This window comes from Pristiophorus japonicus, unplaced genomic scaffold, assembly GCF_044704955.1.
Source record: "Pristiophorus japonicus isolate sPriJap1 unplaced genomic scaffold, sPriJap1.hap1 HAP1_SCAFFOLD_1220, whole genome shotgun sequence".
NCBI classification, from domain to species: Eukaryota; Metazoa; Chordata; class Chondrichthyes; family Pristiophoridae; genus Pristiophorus; species Pristiophorus japonicus.
Window position 1 is genome coordinate 62,640 of NW_027250884.1, and position 22,361 is coordinate 85,000.

General features: G+C 53.3%; 1 protein-coding gene across 1 annotated transcript; it reads right to left on the reverse strand.

Moving 5' to 3' along the window:
• Nucleotides 1–9,475: 9,475 nt before the first annotated feature.
• Nucleotides 9,476–22,034, reverse strand: LOC139242095 (protein phosphatase 1 regulatory subunit 3E-like). Its single transcript, XM_070870241.1, has 2 exons — nt 21,591–22,034; nt 9,476–9,928 (listed from the first exon to the last, which is right to left on the reverse strand). Exons 1-2 carry the CDS (start codon nt 22,032–22,034, stop codon nt 9,476–9,478), a joined length of 897 nt encoding a protein of 298 aa, XP_070726342.1.
• Between the last annotated feature and the right edge of the window lie 327 nt (nt 22,035–22,361).

Here is a 22,361-nt window from a genome sequence, read left to right on the forward strand (position 1 = left end):
GACTGGAGGGTAGCTAATGTAACACCACTTTTTAAAAAAGGAGGGAGAGAGAAAACAGGTAATTATAGACCGGTTAGCCTGACATCAGTAGTGGGGAAACTGTTGGAATCAATTATTAAGGATGAAATTGCAGCACATTTGGAAAGTAGTGATACGATTGGTCCAAGTCAGCATGGATTTATGGAAGGGAAATCATGCTTGACAAATCTTCTGGAATTTTTTGAGGATGTAACTAGTAGAGTGGACAAGGGAGAACCAGTGGATGTGGTGTATTTGGACTTTCAAAAGGCTTTTGACAAGGTCCCACACAAGAGATTGGTGTGCAAAATCAAAGCACATGGTATTGGGGGTAATGTACTGACGTGGATAGAGAACTGGTTGGCAGACAGGAAGCAGAGAGTCGGGATAAACGGGTCCTTTTCAGAATGGCAGTCAGTGACTAGTGGGGTGCCGCAGGGCTCAGTGCTGGGACCCCAGCTCTTTATAATATATATTAATGATTTAGATGAAGGAATTGAGTGTAATATCTCCAAGTTTGCAGATGACACTAATCTGGGTGACGGTGTGAGCTGTGAGGAGGACGCTGAGAGGCTGCAGGATGACTTGGACAGGTTAGGTGAGTGGGCAAATACTTTGCAGATGCAGTATAATGTGGATAACTGTGAGGTTATCCATTTTGGGGGCAAAAACACGAAGGCAGAATATTATCTGAATGGCGGCAGATTAGGAAAAGGGAAGGTGCAGCGAGACCTGGGTGTCATGGTACATCAGTCATTGAAAGTTGGCCTGCAGGTACAGCAGGTGGTGAAGAAGGCAAATGGTATGTTGGCCTTCATAGCGAGGGGATTTGAGCATAGGAGCAGGGAGGTCTTACTGCAGTTGTACAGGGCCTTAGTGAGGCCTCACCTGGAATATTGTGTTCAGTTTTGGTCTCCTAATCTGAGGAAGGACGTTCTTGCTATTGAGGGAGTGCAGCGAAGGTTCACCAGACTGATTCCCGGGATGGCAGGACTGACATATGAGGAGAGACTGGATCAACTGGGCCTGTATTCACTGGAGTTTAGAAGAATGAGAGGGGATCTCATAGAAACATATAAAATTCTGACGGGACTGGACAGGTTAGATGCAGGAAGAATGTTCCCGATGTTGGGGAAGTCCAGAACCAGGGGACATAGTCTAAGGATAAGGGGTAAGCCATTTATCCTGAGATGAGGAGGAACTTCTTCACTCAGAGAGTTGTTAATCTGTGGAATTCTCTACCGCAGAGAGTTGTTGATGCCAGTTCATTGGATATATTCAAGAGGGAGTTAGATATGGCCCTTACGACTAAAGGGATCAAGGGGTATGGAGAGAAAGCAGGAACGAGGTACTGAGGGAATGATCAGCCATGATCTCATTAAATGGTGGTCCAGGCTCGAAGGGCCGATTGGCCTACTCCTGCACCTATTTTCTATGTTTCTATGTTTCTAATGGGCAGGGTGTACAGAGTGTGGACAGGGTGTACAGAGTGTGATAGGGTGTACAGAGTGTAATGGACAGGGTGTACAAAGTGTGATGGACAGGGTGTACAGAGTGTGATGGACAGGGTGTACAGAGTGTAATGCACAGGGTGTACAGAGCGTGATAGGGTGTACAGAGTGTAATGGACAGGGTGTACAAAGTGTGATGGACAGGGTGTACAGAGTGTGATGGACAGGGTGTACAGAGTGTAATCATGGGCGACTTTAATCTACATATTGATTGGGCTAACCTTACTTGGAGCAATGCTGTAGAGGAGGATTTCCTGGAGTGTATTAGGAATGGTTTCTTAGAACAATATGTCGAGGGACCAACCAGTGAGCTGGCCATCCTAGACTGGGTGATGTGTAATGAGAAGGGACCTATTAGCAATCTTGTTGTGCGAGGCCCCTTGGGGAAGAGTGACCATAATATGGTAGAATTCTGTATTAAGATGGAGAGTGACAAAGTTAATTCAGAAACTAGGGTCCTGAACTTAAGGAAAGCTGACTTTGATGGTACGAGGCACGAATTGGCTAGAATAGACTGGCAAATGATACTTAAAGGGTTGACGGTGGATAGGCAATGGCAAACCTTTCAAGATCCCATGGACGAATGACAATAATTGTACATCCCTGTCTGGAGTAAAAATAAAACGGGGAAGGTGGCTCAACCGTGGCTAACAAGGGAAATTAAGGATTGTGTTAAATCCAAGGAAGAGGCATATAAATTGGCTAGAAATAGTAGCAAGCCCGAGGACTGGGAGAAATTTAGAATTCACAGAGGACAAAGGGATTCATTAAGAGGGAGAAAATAGAGTATGAGAGGAAGCTTGCCGGAAACATAAAAACTGACTGCAAAAGCTTCTATAGATATGTGAAGAGAAAAAGATTAGTGAAGACAAACATAGATCCCTTGCAGTCAGATTCGGGTGAATTTATAATGGGGAACAAAGAAATGGCAGACCAGTTAAACAAGTATTTTGGTTCTGTCTTCACAAAGGAAGACACAAATAACCTTCCGAATGTACTAGGGGACCGAGGGTCTAGTGAGAAGGAGGAACTGAAGAAAATCCTTATTAGGTGGGAAATTGTGTTCGGGAAATTGACGGGATTGAAGGCCGATAAATCCCCGGGACCTGATAGTCTGCATCCCAGAGTACTTAAGGAAGTGGCCCGAGAAATAGTGGATGCATTGGTGATCATTTTCCAACAGTCTATCGACTCTGGATCAGTTCCTATGGACTGGAGGGTAGCTAATGTAACACCACTTTTTAAAAAAGGAGGGTGAGAAAAAACGGGTAATTATAGACCGGTTAGCCTGACATCAGTAGTGGGGAAAATGTTGGAATCAATCATTAAGGATGAAATTGCGGCACATTTGGAAAGCAGTGACAGGATCGGTCCAAGTCAGCATGGATTTATGAAAGTATAATGTGGATAAATGTGAGGTTATCCACTTTGGGGGCAAAAACACGATTAGCAGAATATTATCTGAATGGCGGCAGATTAGGAAAAGGGGAGGTGCAACGAGACCTGGGTGTCATGGTACATCAGTCATTGAAGGTTGGCAGGCATGTACAGCAGGCGGTGAAGAAGGCAAATGGTATGTTCAGAGATAGGGGATTTGAGCAGAGGAGCAGGGAGGTCTTACTGCAGTTGAACAGGGCCTTGGTGAGGCCACACCTGGAATATTGTGTTCAGTTTTGATCTCCTAATCTGAGGAAGGACGTTCTTGCTATTGAGGTAGTGCAGCGAAGGTTCACCAGACTGATTCCTGGGATGGCAGGACTGACATATGAGGAGAGACTGGATCGACTGGGCCTATATTCACTGGAGTTTAGAAGGATGAGAGGGGATCTCATAGAAACATATAAAATTCTGTCGGGACAGGCCAGGTTAGATGCAGGAAGAATGTTCCCGATGTTGGGGAAGTTCAGAACCAGGGGACATAGTCTTAGGATAAGGGGTAAGCCATTTAGGACTGAGATGAGGAGCAACTTCTTCAGTCAGAGAGTTGTTAACCTGTGAAATTCCCTGCCGCAGAGAGTTGTTGATGCCAGTTCATTGGATATATTCAAGAGGGAGTTAGATATGACCCTTGCGGCTAAAGGGATCAAGGGGTATGGAGAGAAAGCAGGAAAGGGGTACTGAGGGAATGATCAGCCATGATCTTATTGAATAGTGGTGCAGGCTCGAAGGGCCGAATGGCCTACTCTTGCACCTATTTTCTATGATTCTATGTTTCTAATGGACAGAGTGTACAGTGTGTGATGGACAGGGTGTACAGAGTGTAATGGACAGGGTGTGCAGAGTGTGATGGACAGAGTGTACAGTGTGTGATGGACAGGGTGTACAGAGTGTAATGGACAGGGTGTACAGAGTGTGATGGACAGAGTGTACAGTGTGTGATGGACAGGGTGTACAGAGTGTAATGGACAAGGTGTACAGAGTGTGATGGACAGGGTGTACAGAGTGTGATGGACAGAGTGTACAGTGTGTGATGGACAGGGTGTGCAGAGTGTAATGGACAAGGTGTACAGAGTGTGATGGACAGGGTGTACAGAGTGTGATGGACAGGATGTACAGAGTGTGATGAACAGGGTGTACAGAGTGTGATGGGCAGGGTGTACAGAGTGTGATGGACAGGGTGTACAGAGTGTGATGGACAGGGTGTACAGAGTGTAATGGGCAGGGTGTATAGAGTGTGATGGGCAGGTTGTACAGAGTGTGATGAACAGGGTGTACAGAGTGTGATGGGCAGGATGTACAGAGTGTGATGGACAGGGTGTACAGAGTGTGATGGACAGGGTGTACAGAGTGTGATGGACAGGGTGTACAGAGTGTAATGGGCAGGGTGTATAGAGTGTGATGGGCAGGGTGTACAGAGTGTGATGGGCAGGGTGTACAGAGTGTGATGGGCAGGGTGTACAGAGTGTGATGGACAAGGTGTACAGAGTGTAATGGACAGGTTGTACAGAGTGTGATGGACAGGGTGTACAGAGTGTGATGGACAGGGTGTAGAGTGTGATGGACAGGGTGTACAGAGTGTGATGGACAGGGTGTACAGAGTGTGATGGACAGGGTGTACAGAGTGTGATGGACGGGGTGTGCAGAGTGTGATTGACAGGGTGTACAGAGTGTGATGGGCAGGGTGTACAATGTTAGAGGACAGGGTGTACAGAGTGTGATGGGCAGGGTGTACAGAGTGTGATGGGCAGGGTGTACAGAGTGTGATGGGCAAGGTGTACAATGTTAGAGGACAGGGTGTACAGAGTGTGATGGGCAGGGTGTACAGAGTGTGATGGACAGGGTGTGCAATGTTAGAGGACCGGGTGTACAGAGCGTGATGGCCAGGGTGTACAATGTTAGAGGACCGGGTGTACAATGTTAGAGGACAGGGTGTACAGAGTGTGATGGGCAGGGTGTACAATGTTAGAGGACAGGGTGTATAGAGTGTGATGGGCAGGGTGTACAATGTTAGAGGACAGGGTGTACAGAGTGTGATGGGCAGGGCGTACAATGTTAGAGGACAGGGTGTACAGAGTGTGATGGGCAGGGTGTACAGAGTGTGATGGGCAGGGTGTACAATGTTAGAGGACAGGGTGTACAGAGTGTGATGGGCAGGGTGTACAGAGTGTGATGGACCGGGTGTACAGAGTGTGATGGGCAGGGTGTACAGAGTGTGATGGACCGGGTGTACAGAGTGTGATGGGCAAGGTGTACAATGTTAGAGGACTGGGTGTACAGAGTGTGATGGGCAGGGTGTACAATGTTAGAGGACAGGGTGTACAGAGTGTGATGGGCAGGGTGTACAGAGTGTGATGGGCAGGGTGTACAATGTTAGAGGACAGGGTGTACAGAGTGTGATGGGCAGGGTGTACAATGTTAGAGGACCGGGTGTACAGAGTGTGATGGGCAGGGTGTACAATGTTAGAGGACCGGGTGTACAGAGTGTGATGGACAGGGTGTGCAGTGTGTGATGGGCAGGGTGTACAATGTTAGAGGACAGGGTGTACAGAGTGTGTTGGACAGGGTGTACAGAGTGTGATGGGCAGGGTGTACAATGTTAGAGGACCGGGTGTACAGAGTGTGATGGACAGGGTGTACAGAGTGTGATGGACAGGGTGTACAGAGTGTGATGGGCAGGGTGTACAATGTTAGAGGACCGGGTGTACAGAGTGTGATGGGCAGGGTGTACAATGTTAGAGGACCGGGTGTACAGAGTGTGATGGGCAGGGTGTACAATGTTAGAGGACCGGGTGTACAGAGTGTGATGGGCAGGGTGTACAGAGTGTGATGGGCAGGGTGTACAGAGTGTGATGGGCAGGGTGTACACTGTTAGAGGACCGGGTGTACAGAGTGTGATGGGCAGGGTGTACAGAGTGTGATGGGCAGGGTGTACAATGTTAGAGGACAGGGTGTACAGAGTGTGATGGGCAGGGTGTACAATGTTAGAGGACCGGGTATAATGTGTAATATGGAGCTGGACCAGCACTTCGCTCGTGTTCCTTCCTAGCTTTTTCTTCTCCGGAGTCTGGGACCTTACTTCACCCTCTCTCAGCTTGCCGGCTTTCTTCACTGCCGATCTCAGCTCCGTCAACAGATGAAAGAGAATGGAGACGGCGGACAAGGGTGTGTGCGTGTTTTCTTTTATTATCGAGGAACCCGGCGCGCGCGACAGGCCGAACACTCGGCAGCGCCGGGGGAAGAGGTAGGAATGGAGCTTGTGCAGTGCAAGGTTCCTGGGACGGGAGGGGTTGGACTCGGAGAATGCGGGATGGGAGCTCTCCGTTTCAGCGCCTGCGATTGCGCCCCCGGGGTTGGCAAGGCCACCGCAAGAATGCTGAAACGGAAAAGCCGTGGCCCATGGAGTCTTCAGAGCTGGCTGACCGAGTCCTCGCGCGTGTCGCTGGCGGTGGAGCGAGGGAAGGGCTCGGTATACTCGCCCTTTCAGATTTCAACGCGGCCGGGACGCAGGGAGGTGTGGGGCAGTGTGGGGGTAGGGAGAGAAGAGGGATTCTGTCTGGGATGGGGATTGTGGGGTGGGGGGAGGGGGCTCTGAGTTCAGCGGGAAGAAGAGAGCAAAGCCCCGTTGGAAGCAGAGGGGTGCATCAACGAGACAGACAGAGGCATGTAACATTAAATACGCCGAAGGCAGAAGGCGATGTCAGCTTGGCCGATTGGTTGTAGCGTTGATTGTACACAGTTCATCAGCAATAACAGGCCATGTGGAGTAGGAAAGCTTCCCCTTTCCATTCCTGGACTTTGTGTCGGACACTGACTGAGACTTGCGTTGAACTTTTCCCGATAATTGTATCGGACACCGACCCACGCTCTTTCTTTTATTTGTTCCTGGGATGTGGGCGTCGCTGGCGAGGCCCCCCCCGCCCCCGGCATTTATTGCCCATCCCTAATCGCCCCTGGAGAAGGAGGTGGTGAGCCGCCTTCTTGAACCGCTGCAGTCCGTGTGGTGAAGGTGCTCCCACAGTGCTGTTAGGGAGGGAGTTCCAGGATTGTGACCCAGCGACGATGGAGGAACAGCCGATATATTTCCAAGTCGGGATGGTGTGTGACTGGGAGGGGAACGTGGAGGTGGTGGTGTTCCCATGGACCTGCTGCCCTGGTCCTTCTAGGGGGTAGAGGTCGCGGGTTTGGGAGGTGCTGCCGAAGAAGCCTTGGCCAGTTGCCGCGGTGCATCTTGTAGACGGTGCACACTGCAGCCACGGTGCGCCGGTGGTGGAGGGAGTGAGTGTTGAAGGTGGTGGGTAACGTGTCGATCGAGCGGGGCTGCTTTGTCCTGGATGGTGTCGAGCTTCTCGAGTGTTGTTGGAGCTGCAACTCACCCAGGCAAGTGGAGAGTGTTCCATCACACTCCTGACTTGTGTCTTGTAGATGGTGGAAAGGCTTTGGGGAGTCAGGAGGTGAGACACTCGCCGCAGAATACCCAGCCTCTGACCCGCTCTTGTAGCCACAGTATTTATGTGGCTGGTCCGGTTAAGTTTCTGGTCAATGGTGACCCCCAGGATGTTGATGGTGGGGGATTCGGCGATGGTGATGTCATTGAATGTCAAGGGGCGGTGGTTAGACTCTCGCTAGTTGGAGATGGGCATTGCCTGGCACTTGTGTGGCGTGAATGTTACTTGCCACTTGTCAGCCCAAGCCTGAATGTTGTCCGGGTCTTGCTGTATGCGGTCACGGACTGATTCATTATCCGAGGGGTTGAGAATGGAACTGAACACCGTGCAGTCATCAGCGAACATCCCCACTTCTGACCCTATGATGGAGGGAAGGTCATTGATGAAGTAGCTGAAGATGGTTGGGCCGAGGACACTGCCCTGAGGAACTCCTGCAGCGATGTCCTGGGGCTGGGATGATCGGCCTCCAACCACCACAGCCAGTGGAGAGTTTTCCCCCCCCCGATTCCCACTGACTTCAGTTTTACTGGGGCTCCTTGAAGCCACACTCGGTCAAATGCTGCCTCGATGTCGAGGGCAGTCACTCTCACCTCCCCTCTGGAATTCAGCTCTTTTGTCCATGTTTGATCCAAGGCTGTAACGCGGCCTGGAGCCGAGTGGTCCTGACGGAACCCACACTGAGCCTCGGTGAGCAGGTTATTGGTGAGTAAATGCCACTAGGTACTTCTCTTCCCAGGCCGTCCCTCGGAGTCGAGGAAGACTTGCTCCCACACGAATATCAGTCCTCAGGTGACTGAAGAGACCAGTGTTGGACCTCCAGTCTCTGTCGCAGGTGGGGGGACGGGTGGGTGGGGGGCTTGGGTTGCCGTGAGCTCCTTCCGCTGTTTGCGCTTGGCTTCCGCGTGCTCCCGGCGAAGGGGCTCGAGGTGCTCAGCGCCCTCCCGGATACTTCTCCTCCACTTTGAGCGGTTTTGGGCCAGGGATTCCCCAAGGGTCGGTGGGGATGTTGCATTTTTTTCAAGGAGACCCTTGAGGGGGTCCTTGAAGCGTTTGCTCTGCCCTCCTGGGACTCGCTTGCCGTGTTGGAGCTCGGAGTAGAGCGCTTTTTTTTGGGAGTCCCCTATCGGTGCGTGTGAACAATGTGGGCCCTGCCCAGCGGAGCTGGCCGAGTGTGTGGTCAGTGCTTCGATGCTGAGCGAGAACGCTGACATTGGCGCGTCTGTCCTCCCAGGGGGATTGGCAGGATCGGGCGGAGGCAGCGCTGGGACGACTGCTCCAGTGTTGGAGGTGTCTGCTGTACATGGTCCATGTCTCTGAGCCATACAGGAGGGCGGGTATCACCAGGGCTCTGCAGACCGTGAGCTTGGTGCCGGCTTTGAGATCCTGCTCCTTGAACACTCTTTTTCTCAGGCGACCGAAGGCTGCACTGGCGCACTGGGGGGCCGCGTTGGACTGAAAGTAGACTGCGACTGAGAGTAGATTGATGGGGCAGAAAATGTCCGGATTGTACTGCCCTTCCCCCCCACAACACCGCCCCTCCCTGACTTGTATTGGCCTCTTCCCGAGGTTTGCATTGACCTTTGTAAAAAAAAAAATCATTCCTGGGATGTGGGCGCCGCTGGCAAGGCCCCCCCCCGGCATTTATTGCCCGTCCCTAATTGCCCCTGGAGAAGGTGGTGGTGAGCCCCCTTCTTGAACCGCTGCAGTCCCGTGTGGTGACGGTGCTGTTCGGGAGGGAGTTCCGGGATTGTGACGAGGAAGGAACGGGCCGATATATTCCCAAGTCGGGATGGAGCGTGACCGGGAGGGGAACCTGGAGGGGGTGGTGTTCCCGCGCGGCCGCTGCCCTGGTCAGGGCGAGTGATGTCCACCCACCGAGCGAGAGCGCGACGGCGGTTCTCGGATCAAAGCCGCTCCCCGGGTTTCCGGCCGGCACTCTGGGTGAAAGGCGGCGGTGAGAGGCGGCGACTTCAGCTGCTCCGCCCGGCACGGAGGGCGCCCGCCCCTCACAGCCCCGCCCCCCCCCGCCCACCCCCGCCCCGAGCCCCTCCGTCCTCCGCCTCACACAAAGTGAACCCAGCTGGTCTCGCAGCCGGCGGGCGGGGGCGAGAGGCGGCCGTGCTGGGCGGGCCTCAGCCGGTAGTTGCGGCCTCCGTCGTTGTCCCAGTACTCGGCCTGGCCGGCCCGGTAGCGCACGGCCAGCTGCAGGGCGCTGCCCGCCAGGTAGGGGGGCAGGGCCAGCTCGAAGGAGAAGCGGTCGGTGTGCCGGTCAGCAGACAGAGGGATGTAGCGCGCCGGCGAGTCGGTGAAGGAGCGCCAGTCGTCGGCCGTGTGCCGCACCGTTACCTCCTTGTGGAAGGCCAAGTTCAGCACCCGCACCGTGCCCCGCAGTCGGAAGTTCTCCACCGACACCGCCTCCAGGCACACCTTCTCCCGCCTCACCCGCTGCAGGAAGTCCCCCGCGTAGATGGGATTGGTGAAGGCTGGCTCCAGGGGCCAAGGCGGGCCACAGTCCTGGGGGAGGAAGACACGGGGCCGGTTAGAGCACTGTGGCCGGAGCGTGTTACCAGTTCGTTAGCGCTGAAATCTCAGTCAGTTACCATGACGTCAGGAACAGGAGCGGGAGCCGGCCATGCGGCCCCTCGAGCCTGCTCCGCCTGCTCTCGCTCCCTCTCGAGTCACAAGGGCCCACTCAGTCAGGGAGTGCTGCACTGTCAGAGGTGAGAACATCAGAAACAGGAGCGGGAACCGGCCATGCGGCCCCTCGAGCCTGCTCCGCCTGCTCTCGCTCCCTCTCGAGTCACAAGGGCCCACTCAGTCAGGGAGTGCTGCACTGTCAGAGGTGAGAACATCAGAAACAGGAGCAGGAGCCGGCCATGCGGCCCCTCGAGCCTGCTCCGCCTGCTCTCGCTCCCTCTCGAGTCACAAGGTCCACTCAGTCAGGGAGTGCTGCACTGTCAGAGGTGAGAACATCAGGAACAGGAGCGGGAACCGGCCATTCGGCCCCTCGAGCCTGCTCCGCCTGCTCTCGCTCCCTCTCGAGTCACAAGGGCCCACTCAGTCAGGGAGTGCTGCACTGTCAGAGGTGAGAACATCAGAAACAGGAGCAGGAGCCGGCCATGCGGCCCCTCGAGCCTGCTCCGCCTGCTCTCGCTCCCTCTCGAGTCACAAGGTCCACTCAGTCAGGGAGTGCTGCACTGTCAGAGGTGAGAACATCAGGAACAGGAGCGGGAACCGGCCATTCGGCCCCTCGAGCCTGCTCCGCCTGCTCTCGCTCCCTCTCGAGTCACAAGGGCCCACTCAGTCAGGGAGTGCTGCACTGTCAGAGGTGAGAACATCAGGAACAGGAGCAGGAGTCGGCCATTCGGCCCCTCGAGCCTGCTCCGCCATTCAATAAGATCACGGCTGATCTGATCATGGACTCAGCTCCACTTCCCCGCCCGCTCCCCATAACCCTTCACTCCCTTATCGCTCAAAAGTCTGTCTATCTCCACCTTAAATATATTCAGTGACCCAGCCTCCACAGCTCTCTGGGGCAGAGAATTCCACAGATTTACAACCCTCTGAGAGAAGAAATTCCTCCTCATCTCAGTTTTAAATGGGCGGCCCCTTATTCTGAGACTATGTCCCCTAGTTCTAGATTCCCCCACGAGGGGAAACATCCTCTCTGCATCCACCCTGTCCAGCCCCCTCAGAACCTTATATGTTTCAATGAGATCACCTCTCATTCTTCTAAATTCCAATGAGTATAGACCCAACCTGCTCAACCTCTCTTCATAAGTCAACCCCCTCATCCTCGGAATCAACCCGGTGAACCTTCTCTGAACTGTCTCCAAAGCAAGTATATCCTTCCTTAAATACGGAGACCAAAACTGCACGCAGTACTCCAGGTGTGGCCTCACCAATACCCTGTACAGTTGTAGCAGGACTTCTCTGCTTTTATACTCTATCCCCCTTGCAATAAAGGCCAACATTCATTGGCCTTCCTGATCACTTGCTGTACCTGCATACGAACTTTTGTGTTTAAACCTATCACTTGTTAATAGCTACAACCCCACCACCAATGAACAAGTGTAATGTATCCAAGTTTGCTGATGATACAAAGCTCGGTGGGAATGTAAATTGCGAGGAGGATGCAAAGAGGCTTCAAGGGGATATAGACAGGGTAAGTGAGTGGGCAAGAACATGGAACATGGAATATAATGTGGGGAGATGTGAAGTTATCCACTTTGGTAGGAAAAATAGAAAAACAGAGTATTTTTAAACGGAGAGAGATTGGGAAATGTTGGTGTTCAGAGGGACCTGGGTGTCCTTGTACACCAATCACTGAACGTTAACATGCAGGTACAGCAAGTGATTAAGAAAGCAAATGGTATGTTGGCCTTTATTACAGGAGGATTTGAGTCTAAGAGTAAAGACGTCTTACTGCGATTATATCGGGCCCTGGTGGGACCACACCTGGAGTATTGTGCACAGTTTGGGTCTCCTTACCTAAGGAAGGATATACTTGCCATAGAGGGAGTGCAACGAAGGTTCACCAGACTGATTCCTGGGATGGGGGGATTGTCCTATGAGGAGAGATTGAGCAGACTGGGCCGATATTCTCTAGAGTTTAGAAGAATGAGAGGTGATCTCATTGAAACATACAACGTTCTTACAGGGCTTGACAGGGTAGATGCAGGGAGGGTGTTTCCCCCCCGGGCTGGGGACTCTAGAACCAGGGGTCACAGTCTCAGGATAAGGGGTCCGCCATTTAGGACTGAGATGAGGAGAAACTTCTTCACTCAGAGGGGGGTGAGTCTTTGGAATTCTCTGCCCCAGGGGGCTGTGGAGGCTCAGTCTTTGAGTATATTCAAGACAGAGATCTATAGATTTTTGGATATTAAGGGAATCGAGGGATATGGGGACAGTGCAGGAAAGTGGACCCGAGGTCGAAGGTCAGCCGTGATCTCATTGAATGGTGGAGCGGGCTCGAGGGGCCGAATGGCCGACTCCTGCTCCTGGATCTTGTGTTCTTCTGAAGGGTCAGACCCACCCCCGCAATGAAGGGACTGACTCCAACACCGACTGACCACCCTCCTCACCCACTGGGAGTCACTCCCTCCTTCACTCTCACCCACTGGGAGTCACTCCCTCCCTCACTCTCACCCACTGGGAGTCGCTCCCTCCTTCACTCCTCACCCACTGGGAGTCACTCCCTGCTTCACACTCACCCATTGGGAGTCACTCCCTCCTTCATCACCCACTGGGAGTCACTCCCTCCTTCACTCTCACTCACTGGGAGTCACTCCCTCCTTCACTCTCACCCACTGGGAGTCACTCCCTCCTTCACTCTCACCCACTGGGAGTCACTCCCTCCTAAACGCTCACCCACTGGGAGTCACTCCCTCCTTCACTCTCACCCACTGGGAGTCACTCCCTCCTAAACGCTCACCCACTGGGAGTCACTCACTCCTTCACTCTCACCCACTGGGAGTCACTCCCTCCTAAACGCTCACCCACTGGGAGTCACTCCCTCCTTCACACTCACCCACTGGGAGTCACTCCCTCCTACACTCTCACCCACTGGGAGTCACTCCCTCCTTCACTCTCACCCACTGGGAGTCACTCCCTCCTACACTCTCACCCACTGGGCGTCGCTCCCTCCTTCACTCTCACCCACTGGGAGTCACTCCCTCCTACACTCTCACCCACTGGGCGTCACTCCCTCATTCACTCTCACCCACTGGGAGTCACTCCGTCCTTCACTCCTCACCCACTGGGAGTCACTCCCTCCTTCACTCCTCACCCACTGGGAGTCACTCCATCCTTCATTCCTCACCTACTGGGAGTCATTCCCTCCTTCACTCCTCACCTACTGGGAGTCACTCCCTCTTTCACACTCACCCACTGGGAGTCACTCCCTCTTTCACACTCACCCACTGGGAGTCACTCCCTCCTTCACACTCACCCACTGGGAGTCACTCCCTCCTTCATTCCTCACCCACTGGGAGTCACTCCCTCCTTCACACTCACCCACTCGGAGTCACTCCCTCCTTCATTCCTCACCCACTGGGAGTCACTCCCTCCTTCACTCTCACCCACTGGGTGTCACTCCCTCCTTCATTCCTCACCCACTGGGAGTCACTCCCTCCTTCATTCTCACCCACTGGGAGTCACTCCCTCCTTCACTCCTCACCCACTGGGAGTCACTCCCTCCTTCACACTCACCCACTGGGAGTCACTCCGTCCTACATTCTCACCCACTGGGCGTCACTCCGTCCTTCATTCTCACCCACTGGGAGTCACACCCTCCTTCACTCTCACCCATTGGGAGTCACTCCCTCCTTCACTCTCACCCACTGGGAGTCACACCCTCCTTCACTCTCACCCACTCGGAGTCACTCCCTCCTTCACTCTCACCCACTGGGAGTCACTCCCTCCTTCACTCTCACCCATTGGGAGTCACTCCGTCCTTCACTCTCACCCACTGGGAGTCACTCCCTCCTTCACTCTCACCCACTCGGAGTCACTCCCTCCTTCACTCTCACCCACTGGGAGTCACTGCCTCCTTCACGCTCACCCACTGGGAGTCACTCCCTCCTGCACTGTCACCCACTGGGAGTCACTCCCTCCTTCACTCTCACCCACTGGGAGTCACTCCCTCCTTCACTCTCACCCACTGGGAGTCACACCCTCCTTCACTCTCACCCATTGGGAGTCACTCCCTCCTTCACACTTACCCACTGGGAGTCACTCCCTCCTTCATTCCTCATCTACTGGGAGTCACTCCCTCCTTCACACTGACCCACTGGGAGTCACCCCCTCCTTCACTCCTCACCCACTGGGAGTCACTCCCTACATCACTCCTCACCCACTGGGAGTCACTCCGTCCTACATTCTCACCCACTGGGCGTCACTCCGTCCTTCATTCTCACCCACTGGGAGTCACACCCTCCTTCACTCTCACCCATTGGGAGTCACTCCCTCCTTCACTCTCACCCACTGGGAGTCACTCCCTCCTTCACTCTCACCCACTCGGAGTCACTCCCTCCTTCACTCTCACCCACTGGGAGTCACTCCATCCTTCACTCTCACCCACTGGGAGACACTTGCTCCTTCACGCTCACCTACAGGGAGTCACTCCCTGACTTTAATGCCAATATTCTCATCACCTTTCTCTTTAAGCTTGCCCTCTGCATTGAGTGCATTGTACGTGGGCAGTTTGGTGAATCAGCCGGAACCTGAGTCAGGAGCAGTGAGGAAGTATCACAGTATGCAATCACAGTCATCAATTATACATGGCCCTCCTCAAAACTTCCTCACAGTCTGGATAATCCACATTAAAATTTAACTTGTGGTCAGGACAAGTCCAGATCATCTGGAAACAAAGAGCCAATTACTAAATAAAATCAGCTTAATAATCCTTTTAGTACAGGAGCAGCGCTCCCTCTGCACTGTCCTATTAAACACTCCCAGGGCAGGTACAGCACGGGTTAGATACAGAGTAAAGCTCCCTCTACACTGTCCTATTAAACACTCCCAGGGCAGGTACAGCACGGGTTAGATACAGAGTAAAGCTCCCTCTACACTGTCCCATCAAACACTCCCAGGGCAGGTACAGCACGGGTTAGATACAGAGTAAAGCTCCCTCTACACTGTCGCATCAAACACTCCCAGGGCAGGTACAGGGGGTTAGATACAGAGTAAAGCTCCCTCTACACTGTCCCATCAAACACTCCCAGGGCAGGTACAGCACGGATTAGATACAGAGTAAAGCTCCCTCTACACTGTCCCATCACACACTCCCAGGGCAGGTACAGGGGGTTAGATACAGAGTAAAGCTCCCTCTACACTGTCCCATCAAACATAGAAACATAGAAACATAGAAAATAGGTGCAGGAGTAGGCCATTCGGCCCTTCTAGCCTGCACCGCCATTCAATGAGTTCATGGCTGAACATTCAACTTCAGTACCCCATTCCTGCTTTCTCGCCATACCCCGTGATCCCCCTAGTAGTAAGGACTACATCTAACTCCTTTTTGAATATATTTAGTAAATTGGCCTCAACAACTTTCTGTGGTAGAGAATTCCACAGGTTCACCACTCTCTGGGTGAAGAACATACAGGGGGTTAGATACAGAGTAAAGTTCCCTCTACACTGTCCCATCAAACACTCCCAGGGCAGGTACAGGGGGTTAGATACAGAGTAAAGCTCCCTCTGCACTGTCCCATCAAACACTGCCAGGGCAGGTACAGCACGGGTTAGATACAGAGTAAAGCTCTCTCTACACTGTCCCATCAAACACTCCCAGGGCAGGTACAGGGGGTTAGATACAGAGTAAAGCTCCCTCTACACTGTCCCATCAAACACTCCCAGAGCAGGTACAGGGGGTTAGATACAGAGTAAAGCTCTCTCTACACTGTCCCATCACACACTCCCGGGGCAGGTACAGGGGGTTAGATACAGAGTAAAGCTCCCTCTACACTGTCCCATCAAACACTCCCAGGGCAGGTACAGGGGGTTAGATACAGAGTAAAGCTCCCTCTACACTGTCCCATCAAACACTCCCAGGGCAGGTACAGGGGGTTAGATACAGAGTAAAGCTCCCTCTACACTGTCCCATCAAACACTCCCAGGGCAGGTACAGGGGGTTAGATACAGAGTAAAGCTCCCTCTACACTGTCCCATCACACACTCCCGGGGCAGGTACAGCACGGATAAGAAAGAACACCTGTGTGGTGCCTTTCATGACCGCAGGGAGTCTGAAAACGTTCTCAGTGTCAGCCCAGATTATGGGCTGACGTCTCTGGAGGGGGCAGGCTCTGTCACGTGTGTAAGCTTGGGGTTTACTAGCCACCAGGTGGCTCCACTGTCGGAGGTCATTGAGCCGTGCGCACGTGTGTGCAGCCCAGGTATAAAAGGCCAGCCATCATGTAGTGTGATCACTTTGGGCCCTAATAAAGCAGAGCCAGGTTTGTCCCTGTGTTAGTTTACAGTATTCAGTCTGTCGAGTTATTACAGACACAACCCTCTGACGAGAGGCTAGTACAGGGGAGGGAATGGAGAATCAGTACCTTGGTGTTGGCCTGCCTCAGTTCAGTGGCTCTTTCTCCCGATCCCTCCTCCCTCTACATTCTGGCTCCCCTCCACAGGACCTCCAGCCGTTGAGTCCCAAACATCAGCCCTTCCATTACCTGTCGCCCCGGTTGTGCTCACGTCGAAACTCAAGACACCTCGGGGTACAAACTGCGCCCCCCCCCCTCCCCCCCACCCCCCATGACCATTTCGACGGATTCTCCCGCAGGTGCGGTTCAGGTCGCCTCTTTGTGGGGTTTTTTCCCCCCTTGGATCCGGATGGGTCGGTGTTCACGGGGACGGTGAGTACACGAGAGGGGCGGATACGGGGTGGAGGCAACGTCTGAGGGGCGGAAGTTGTTGGGGGGGGGGGGGGGCGGGCGGAATGACCGTCGCGATGGCGTCAACACAGCGCCGCGATGATGTCACCACGGGCTCACCCCCCCCCCCCCCCCCCCCTCACTTAAAGGGGAGAGTCTCCTCTGGGCCACCCGGGAGGGTTTCGGTTCGGCCGGGTTTGTCGGCCTGGCACCCGAGGCGGGGTGGGTGGTGGTGGGGGGGGGGGGTGGTGCGGTGTGTGTGCCAAGCTGCCCGTTGGCGTCCCGGCCGAACCCGGGGGGCCATAATTGTCGGCCCAACGTAGCAGTCGGCAAAAAAACAAAGATGGCGGCAGCCGCAGTAGGCCCTCCCCTTTAATGGCAGCCACCCCGCCATTTTACAAGGACAGCCGCCTCACGCCACCGGCAGACAAAAGCAGTGCGTGGCAGGAGGAAGAGTTTCAGAGCGGAATTTTGCCGAGGGTGGGGGAGGGACGGGGCTCATCGGCAGTGCGCGCTCTGACGACGCACTGAGGACTGATCGGCCGTCGGACCTCAAAAGGTAGTAAGCTCGGGATTGCCACCAGTGCCACGTGCTAGTCAGAGTAGGAATCGCAGGATAGCGCAGATGAATACGTGGCTTGAGGAGTGGTGCAAGTGCGGGGGATTCAAATTCCTGGGACATTGGAACCGGTTCTGGGGGAGGTGGGACCAGTCCAAACCGGACGGTCTGCACCTGGGCAGGACCGGAACCAATGTCCCAGGCGGAGTGTTTGTTAGTGCTGTTGGGGGAGGGTTTAAACTAATATGGCAGGGGGATGGGAATCTAGGCAAGGAGACAGAGGGAAGTAAAATGGGGGCAGAAGCAAAAGGTCGAAAGGAGATAAGGAAAATTGGAGGACAGAGAAACCCAAGGGCAAAAATCAAAAAGGGTCACGTTGCAACATAATTCTAAAAGGACAAAGAGTGTTAAAAAAACAAGGCTGAAGGCTCTGTGTCTCAATGCGAGGAGTATTCGGAATAAGGTGGATGAATTAACTGCGCAGATAGCTGTTAACGGGTGTGATGTAATTGGGAATACAGAGGCATGGCTCCAGGGTGACCAAGGCTGGGAACTCAACATCCAGGGGTATTCAATATTCAGCAAGGATAGACAGAAAGGAAAAGGAGGTGGGGTGGCGTTGCTGGTTTAAGAGATTAATGCAATTATAAGGAAGGACATTAGCTTGGATGATGTGGAATGTGTATGGATAGTGCTGCAGAACACCAAAGGGCAGAAAAAGCTAGTGGGAGTTGTGTACAGATCACCAAACAGTCATAGTGGGATGGCATCAAACAGGAAGTTAAGGATGCGTGCAATATTGGTAGCAATACAGTGGAGGAGGATTTCCTGGAGTGTATTAGGGATGGTTTTCTGGACCAATATGTCGAGGAACCAACCAGAGAGCTGGCCATCCTAGACTGGGTGATGTGTAATGAGAAAGGACTAATTAGCAATCTTGTTGTGCGAGGCCCCTTGGGGAAGAGTGACCATAATATGGTAGAATTCTTCATTAAGATGGAAAGTGACACAGTTAATTCAGAGACAAGGGTCCTGAACTTAAAGAAAGGTAACTTCGATGGTATGAAACGTGAATTGGCTAGAATAGACTGGCAAATGATACTTTAAGGGTTGATGGTGGATAGGCAATGGCAAACATTTAAAGATCACATGGATGAACTTCAACAATTGTACATCCCTGTCTGGCGTAAAAATAAAACGGGGAAGGTGGCTCAATCGTGGCTAACAAGGGAAATTAAGGATAGTGTTAAATCCAAGGAAGAGGCATATAAATTGGCCAGAAAAAGCAGCAAACCTGAGGACTGGGAGATATTTAGAATACAGCAGAGGAGGACTAAGGGTTTAATTAGGAGGGGGAAAATAGAGTACGAGAGGAAACTTGCCGGGAACATAAAAACTGACTGCAAAAGCTTCTACAGATAGGTGAAGAGAAAAAGATTAGTGAAGACAAATGTAGGTCCCTTGCAGTCAGATTCAGGTGAATTTATAATGGGGAACAAAGAAATGGCAGACCAGTTGAACAAATACTTTGGTTCTGTCTTCACGAAGGAAGACACAAATAACCTTCCGGGTGTACTAGGGGACCGAGGGTCTAGTGAGAAGGAGGGAACTGAAGGAAATCCTTATTAGTCAGGAAATTGTGTTAGGAAAATTGAAGGGACTGAAGGCCAATAAATCCCCAGGGCCTGATAGTCTGCATCCCAGAGTACTTAAGGAAGTGGCCCTGGAAATAATGGAAGGTGATCAGTTCCCAACACTCTATCGACTCTGGAACAGTTCCTATGGACTGGAGGGTAGCTAATGTAACACCACTTTTTAAAAAAGGAGGGAGAGAGAAAACGGGTAATTATAGACCGGTTAGCCTGACATCGGTAGTGGGGAAAATGTTGGAATCAATTATTAAAGATGAAATAGCAGCGCATTTGGAAAGCAGTGACAGGATCGGTCCAAGTCAGCATGGATTTATGAAAGGGAAATCATGCTTGACAAATCTTCTGGAATTTTTTGAGGATGTAACTAGTAGAGTGGACAAGGGAGAACCAGTTGATGTGGTGTATTTGGACTTTCAAAAGGCTTTTGACAAGGTCCCACAGAAGAGATTATTGTGCAAAATTAAAGCACATGGTATTGGGGGTAATGTACTGACGTGGATAGAGAACTGGTTGGCAGACAGGAAGCAGAGAGTCGGGATAAACGGGTCCTTTTCAGAATGACAGGCAGTGACTAGTGGGGTGCTGCAGGGCTCAGTGCTGGGACCCCAGTTATTTACAATATACATCAATGATTTAGATGAAGGAATTGACTGTAATATCTCCAAGATTGCAGATGACACAAAGCTGGGTGGCGGTGTGAGCTGTGAGGAGGATGCTAAGAGGCTGCAGGGTGACTTGGACAGGTTAGGTGAGTGGGCAAATACATGGCAGATGCAGTATAATGTGGATAAATGTAAGGTTATCCACTTTGGGGGCAAAAACACGAAGGCAGAATATTATCTGAATGGTGACAGATGAGGAAAAGGGAAGGTGCAACGAGACCTGGGTGTCATGGTACATCAGTCATTGAAAGTTGGCATGCAGGTACAGCAGGCAGTGAAGAAGGCAAATGGTATGTTGTCCTTCATAGCGAGAGGATTTGAGTACAGGAGCAGGGAGGTCTTGCTACAGTTGTACAGGGCCTTAGTGAGGCCTCACTTGGAATATTGTGTTCAGTTTTGGTCTCCTAATCTGAGGAAGGACGTTCTTGCTATTGAGGGAGTGCAGCGAAGGTTCACCAGACTGATTCCCAGGATGGCAGAACTGACATATGAGGAGAAACTGGATCGACTGGGCCTGTATTCACTGGAATTTAGAAGGATGAGAGGGGATCTCATAAAAAAAAAATTCTGACAGGATGCAGGAAGATGTTCCCAATGTTGGGGAAGTCCAGAACCAGGGGTCACAGTCTAAGGATAAGGGGTAAGCCATTTAGGACCGAGATGAGGAGAAACTTCTTCACCCAGAGAGTGGTGAACCTGTGGAATTCTCTACCACAGAAAGTTGTTGAGGCCAATTCACTAAATATATTCAAAAAGGAGTTAGATGTAGTCCTTACTACTCTTGGGATCAAGGGGTATGGCAAGAAAGCAGGAAAGGGGTACTGAGGTGAATGATCAGCCATGATCTTATTGAATGGCGGTGCAGGCTAGAAGGGCCGAATGGCCTGCTCCTGCACCTATTTTCTATGTTTCTATGTTTCTAAACCCCAGCCTGTTGGGTTCGGGGGATCCACGATGGGGCAGGTGGTTGTGAGCCCAGTGGATGAACCGGTAATGTGTCGTGTGATCGTTAAACCTTTGGCTAAGATTACAGAGATAGGGAGGGGGCAAGGGTCATGGAGGGATTTGTAAACAAGGATGAGAATTTTGAAATCGAGGCATTGCTTAACCGGGAGCCAATGTAGGTCAGCGAGCGCAGGGGGTGATGGGTGAGCGGGACTTGGTGCGAGTTAGGACACGGGGCAGTGAGCACAGGGGGTGATGGGTGAGCGGGACTTGGTGCGAGTTAGGACACGGGACAGCGAGCACAGGGGGTGATGGGTGAGCGGGACTCGGTGCAAGTTAGGACACGGGGCAGTGAGCACAGGGGGTGATGGGTGAGCGGGACTTGGTGCGAGTTAGGACACGGGGCAGTGAGCACAGGGGGTGATGGGTGAGTGGGACTCGGTGCGAGTTAGGACACGAGGCAGTGAGCACAGGGGGTGATGGGTGAGCGGGACTTGGTGCGAGTTAGGACACGGGGCAGTGAGCACAGGGGGTGATGGGTGAGCGGGACTCGGTGTGAGTTAGGACACGGGGCAGCGAGCACAGGGGGTGATGGGTGAGCGGGACTCGGTGCGAGTTAGGACACAGGGGCAGCCGAGTTTTGGATCACCTCCAGTTTACGTCGGGTAGAATGTGGGAGGCCGGCCAGGAGTGCGTTGGAATAGTCAAGTCTGGAGGTAACAAAGGCACGGGTGAGGGCTTCAGCAGCGGATGAGCTGAGGCAGGGGGCGGAGACGGGCGGTGTTACGGAGGGGGAAATAGGCGGGTTTAGTTACGCTGTGGATATGTGGCCGGAAGCTCACTTCGGGGTCAAAGGTTGTGAACGGCCTGGTTCGGCCTCAGACGGTTGCCAGGGAGAGGGATGGAGTCGGTGGCTAGAGACCGGAGTTTGTGCCTCGTCCCCCGTTCCCCCCCCCCCACCCCAACCCCCGGCCCACCTACCTTGACTGCCAGGCTGTCGCGGCGGGCTCCAAAATGGCGGATGGCGTCGCGCTGCAGTTGAGCGTGCACGTGGCTGGGCACCCGGGGGGCCTCCCACTGGCTGAAGCGCTTGACGGAGGCCAGCTCCAGGCCCAGCGAGTCGGCAAAGCGCACCCTCTTCCGGCTGTCGGGGCTGCGGCTCCGGCCGGCCTCCGCCCGGCCTCTCTCGGAGCTGGCCGGCAGCGAGCGGGCCCTCCGCCGCAGGCTGCTGCTGGCGGCGGTCTCGCCGGGGGAGGAGGGGGCCCAGGCCGGGCGGCCACGCACCCTGGGCTCCCTGTCCCCCTCCCCCTGCCCCGGCTCCGCCGCGCTCTGCCGCTGTGAGGCGTAGTAGGCCTTCTCGTACAGGCCCGAGATGTAGCTGAGGTTGCGGGGGATGTCAAAGCGTGGAGGGGGAGCTCGGGACATCGCACGGTTAATTGGTCAGCTGCCGGGGGCGAGGGGGGGGGGGAGGGGGTTAACAACGCCTCTCTCGTTCCCCGTCTATGTGCTCATCTCTGCTGCCCAACAATTCCTGTCTCCTTCTCTCCCTCTCTCCTTCTCTCCCTCTCTATCTCTCTCTCTCTCCGTACCTCACTCTCTCTGTCCGTCTCTCTCTCTCGTCCTTTCTCCTTCTCTCCTTCTCTCTTTCTCTCTCTCTCTGTACCTCACACTCTCTGTCTGTCTCTCCCTCTCTCTCTCTCTCTCGTCCTTTCTCCTTCACTCTCTCTCTCCGTACCTCACTCTCTCCGTCTG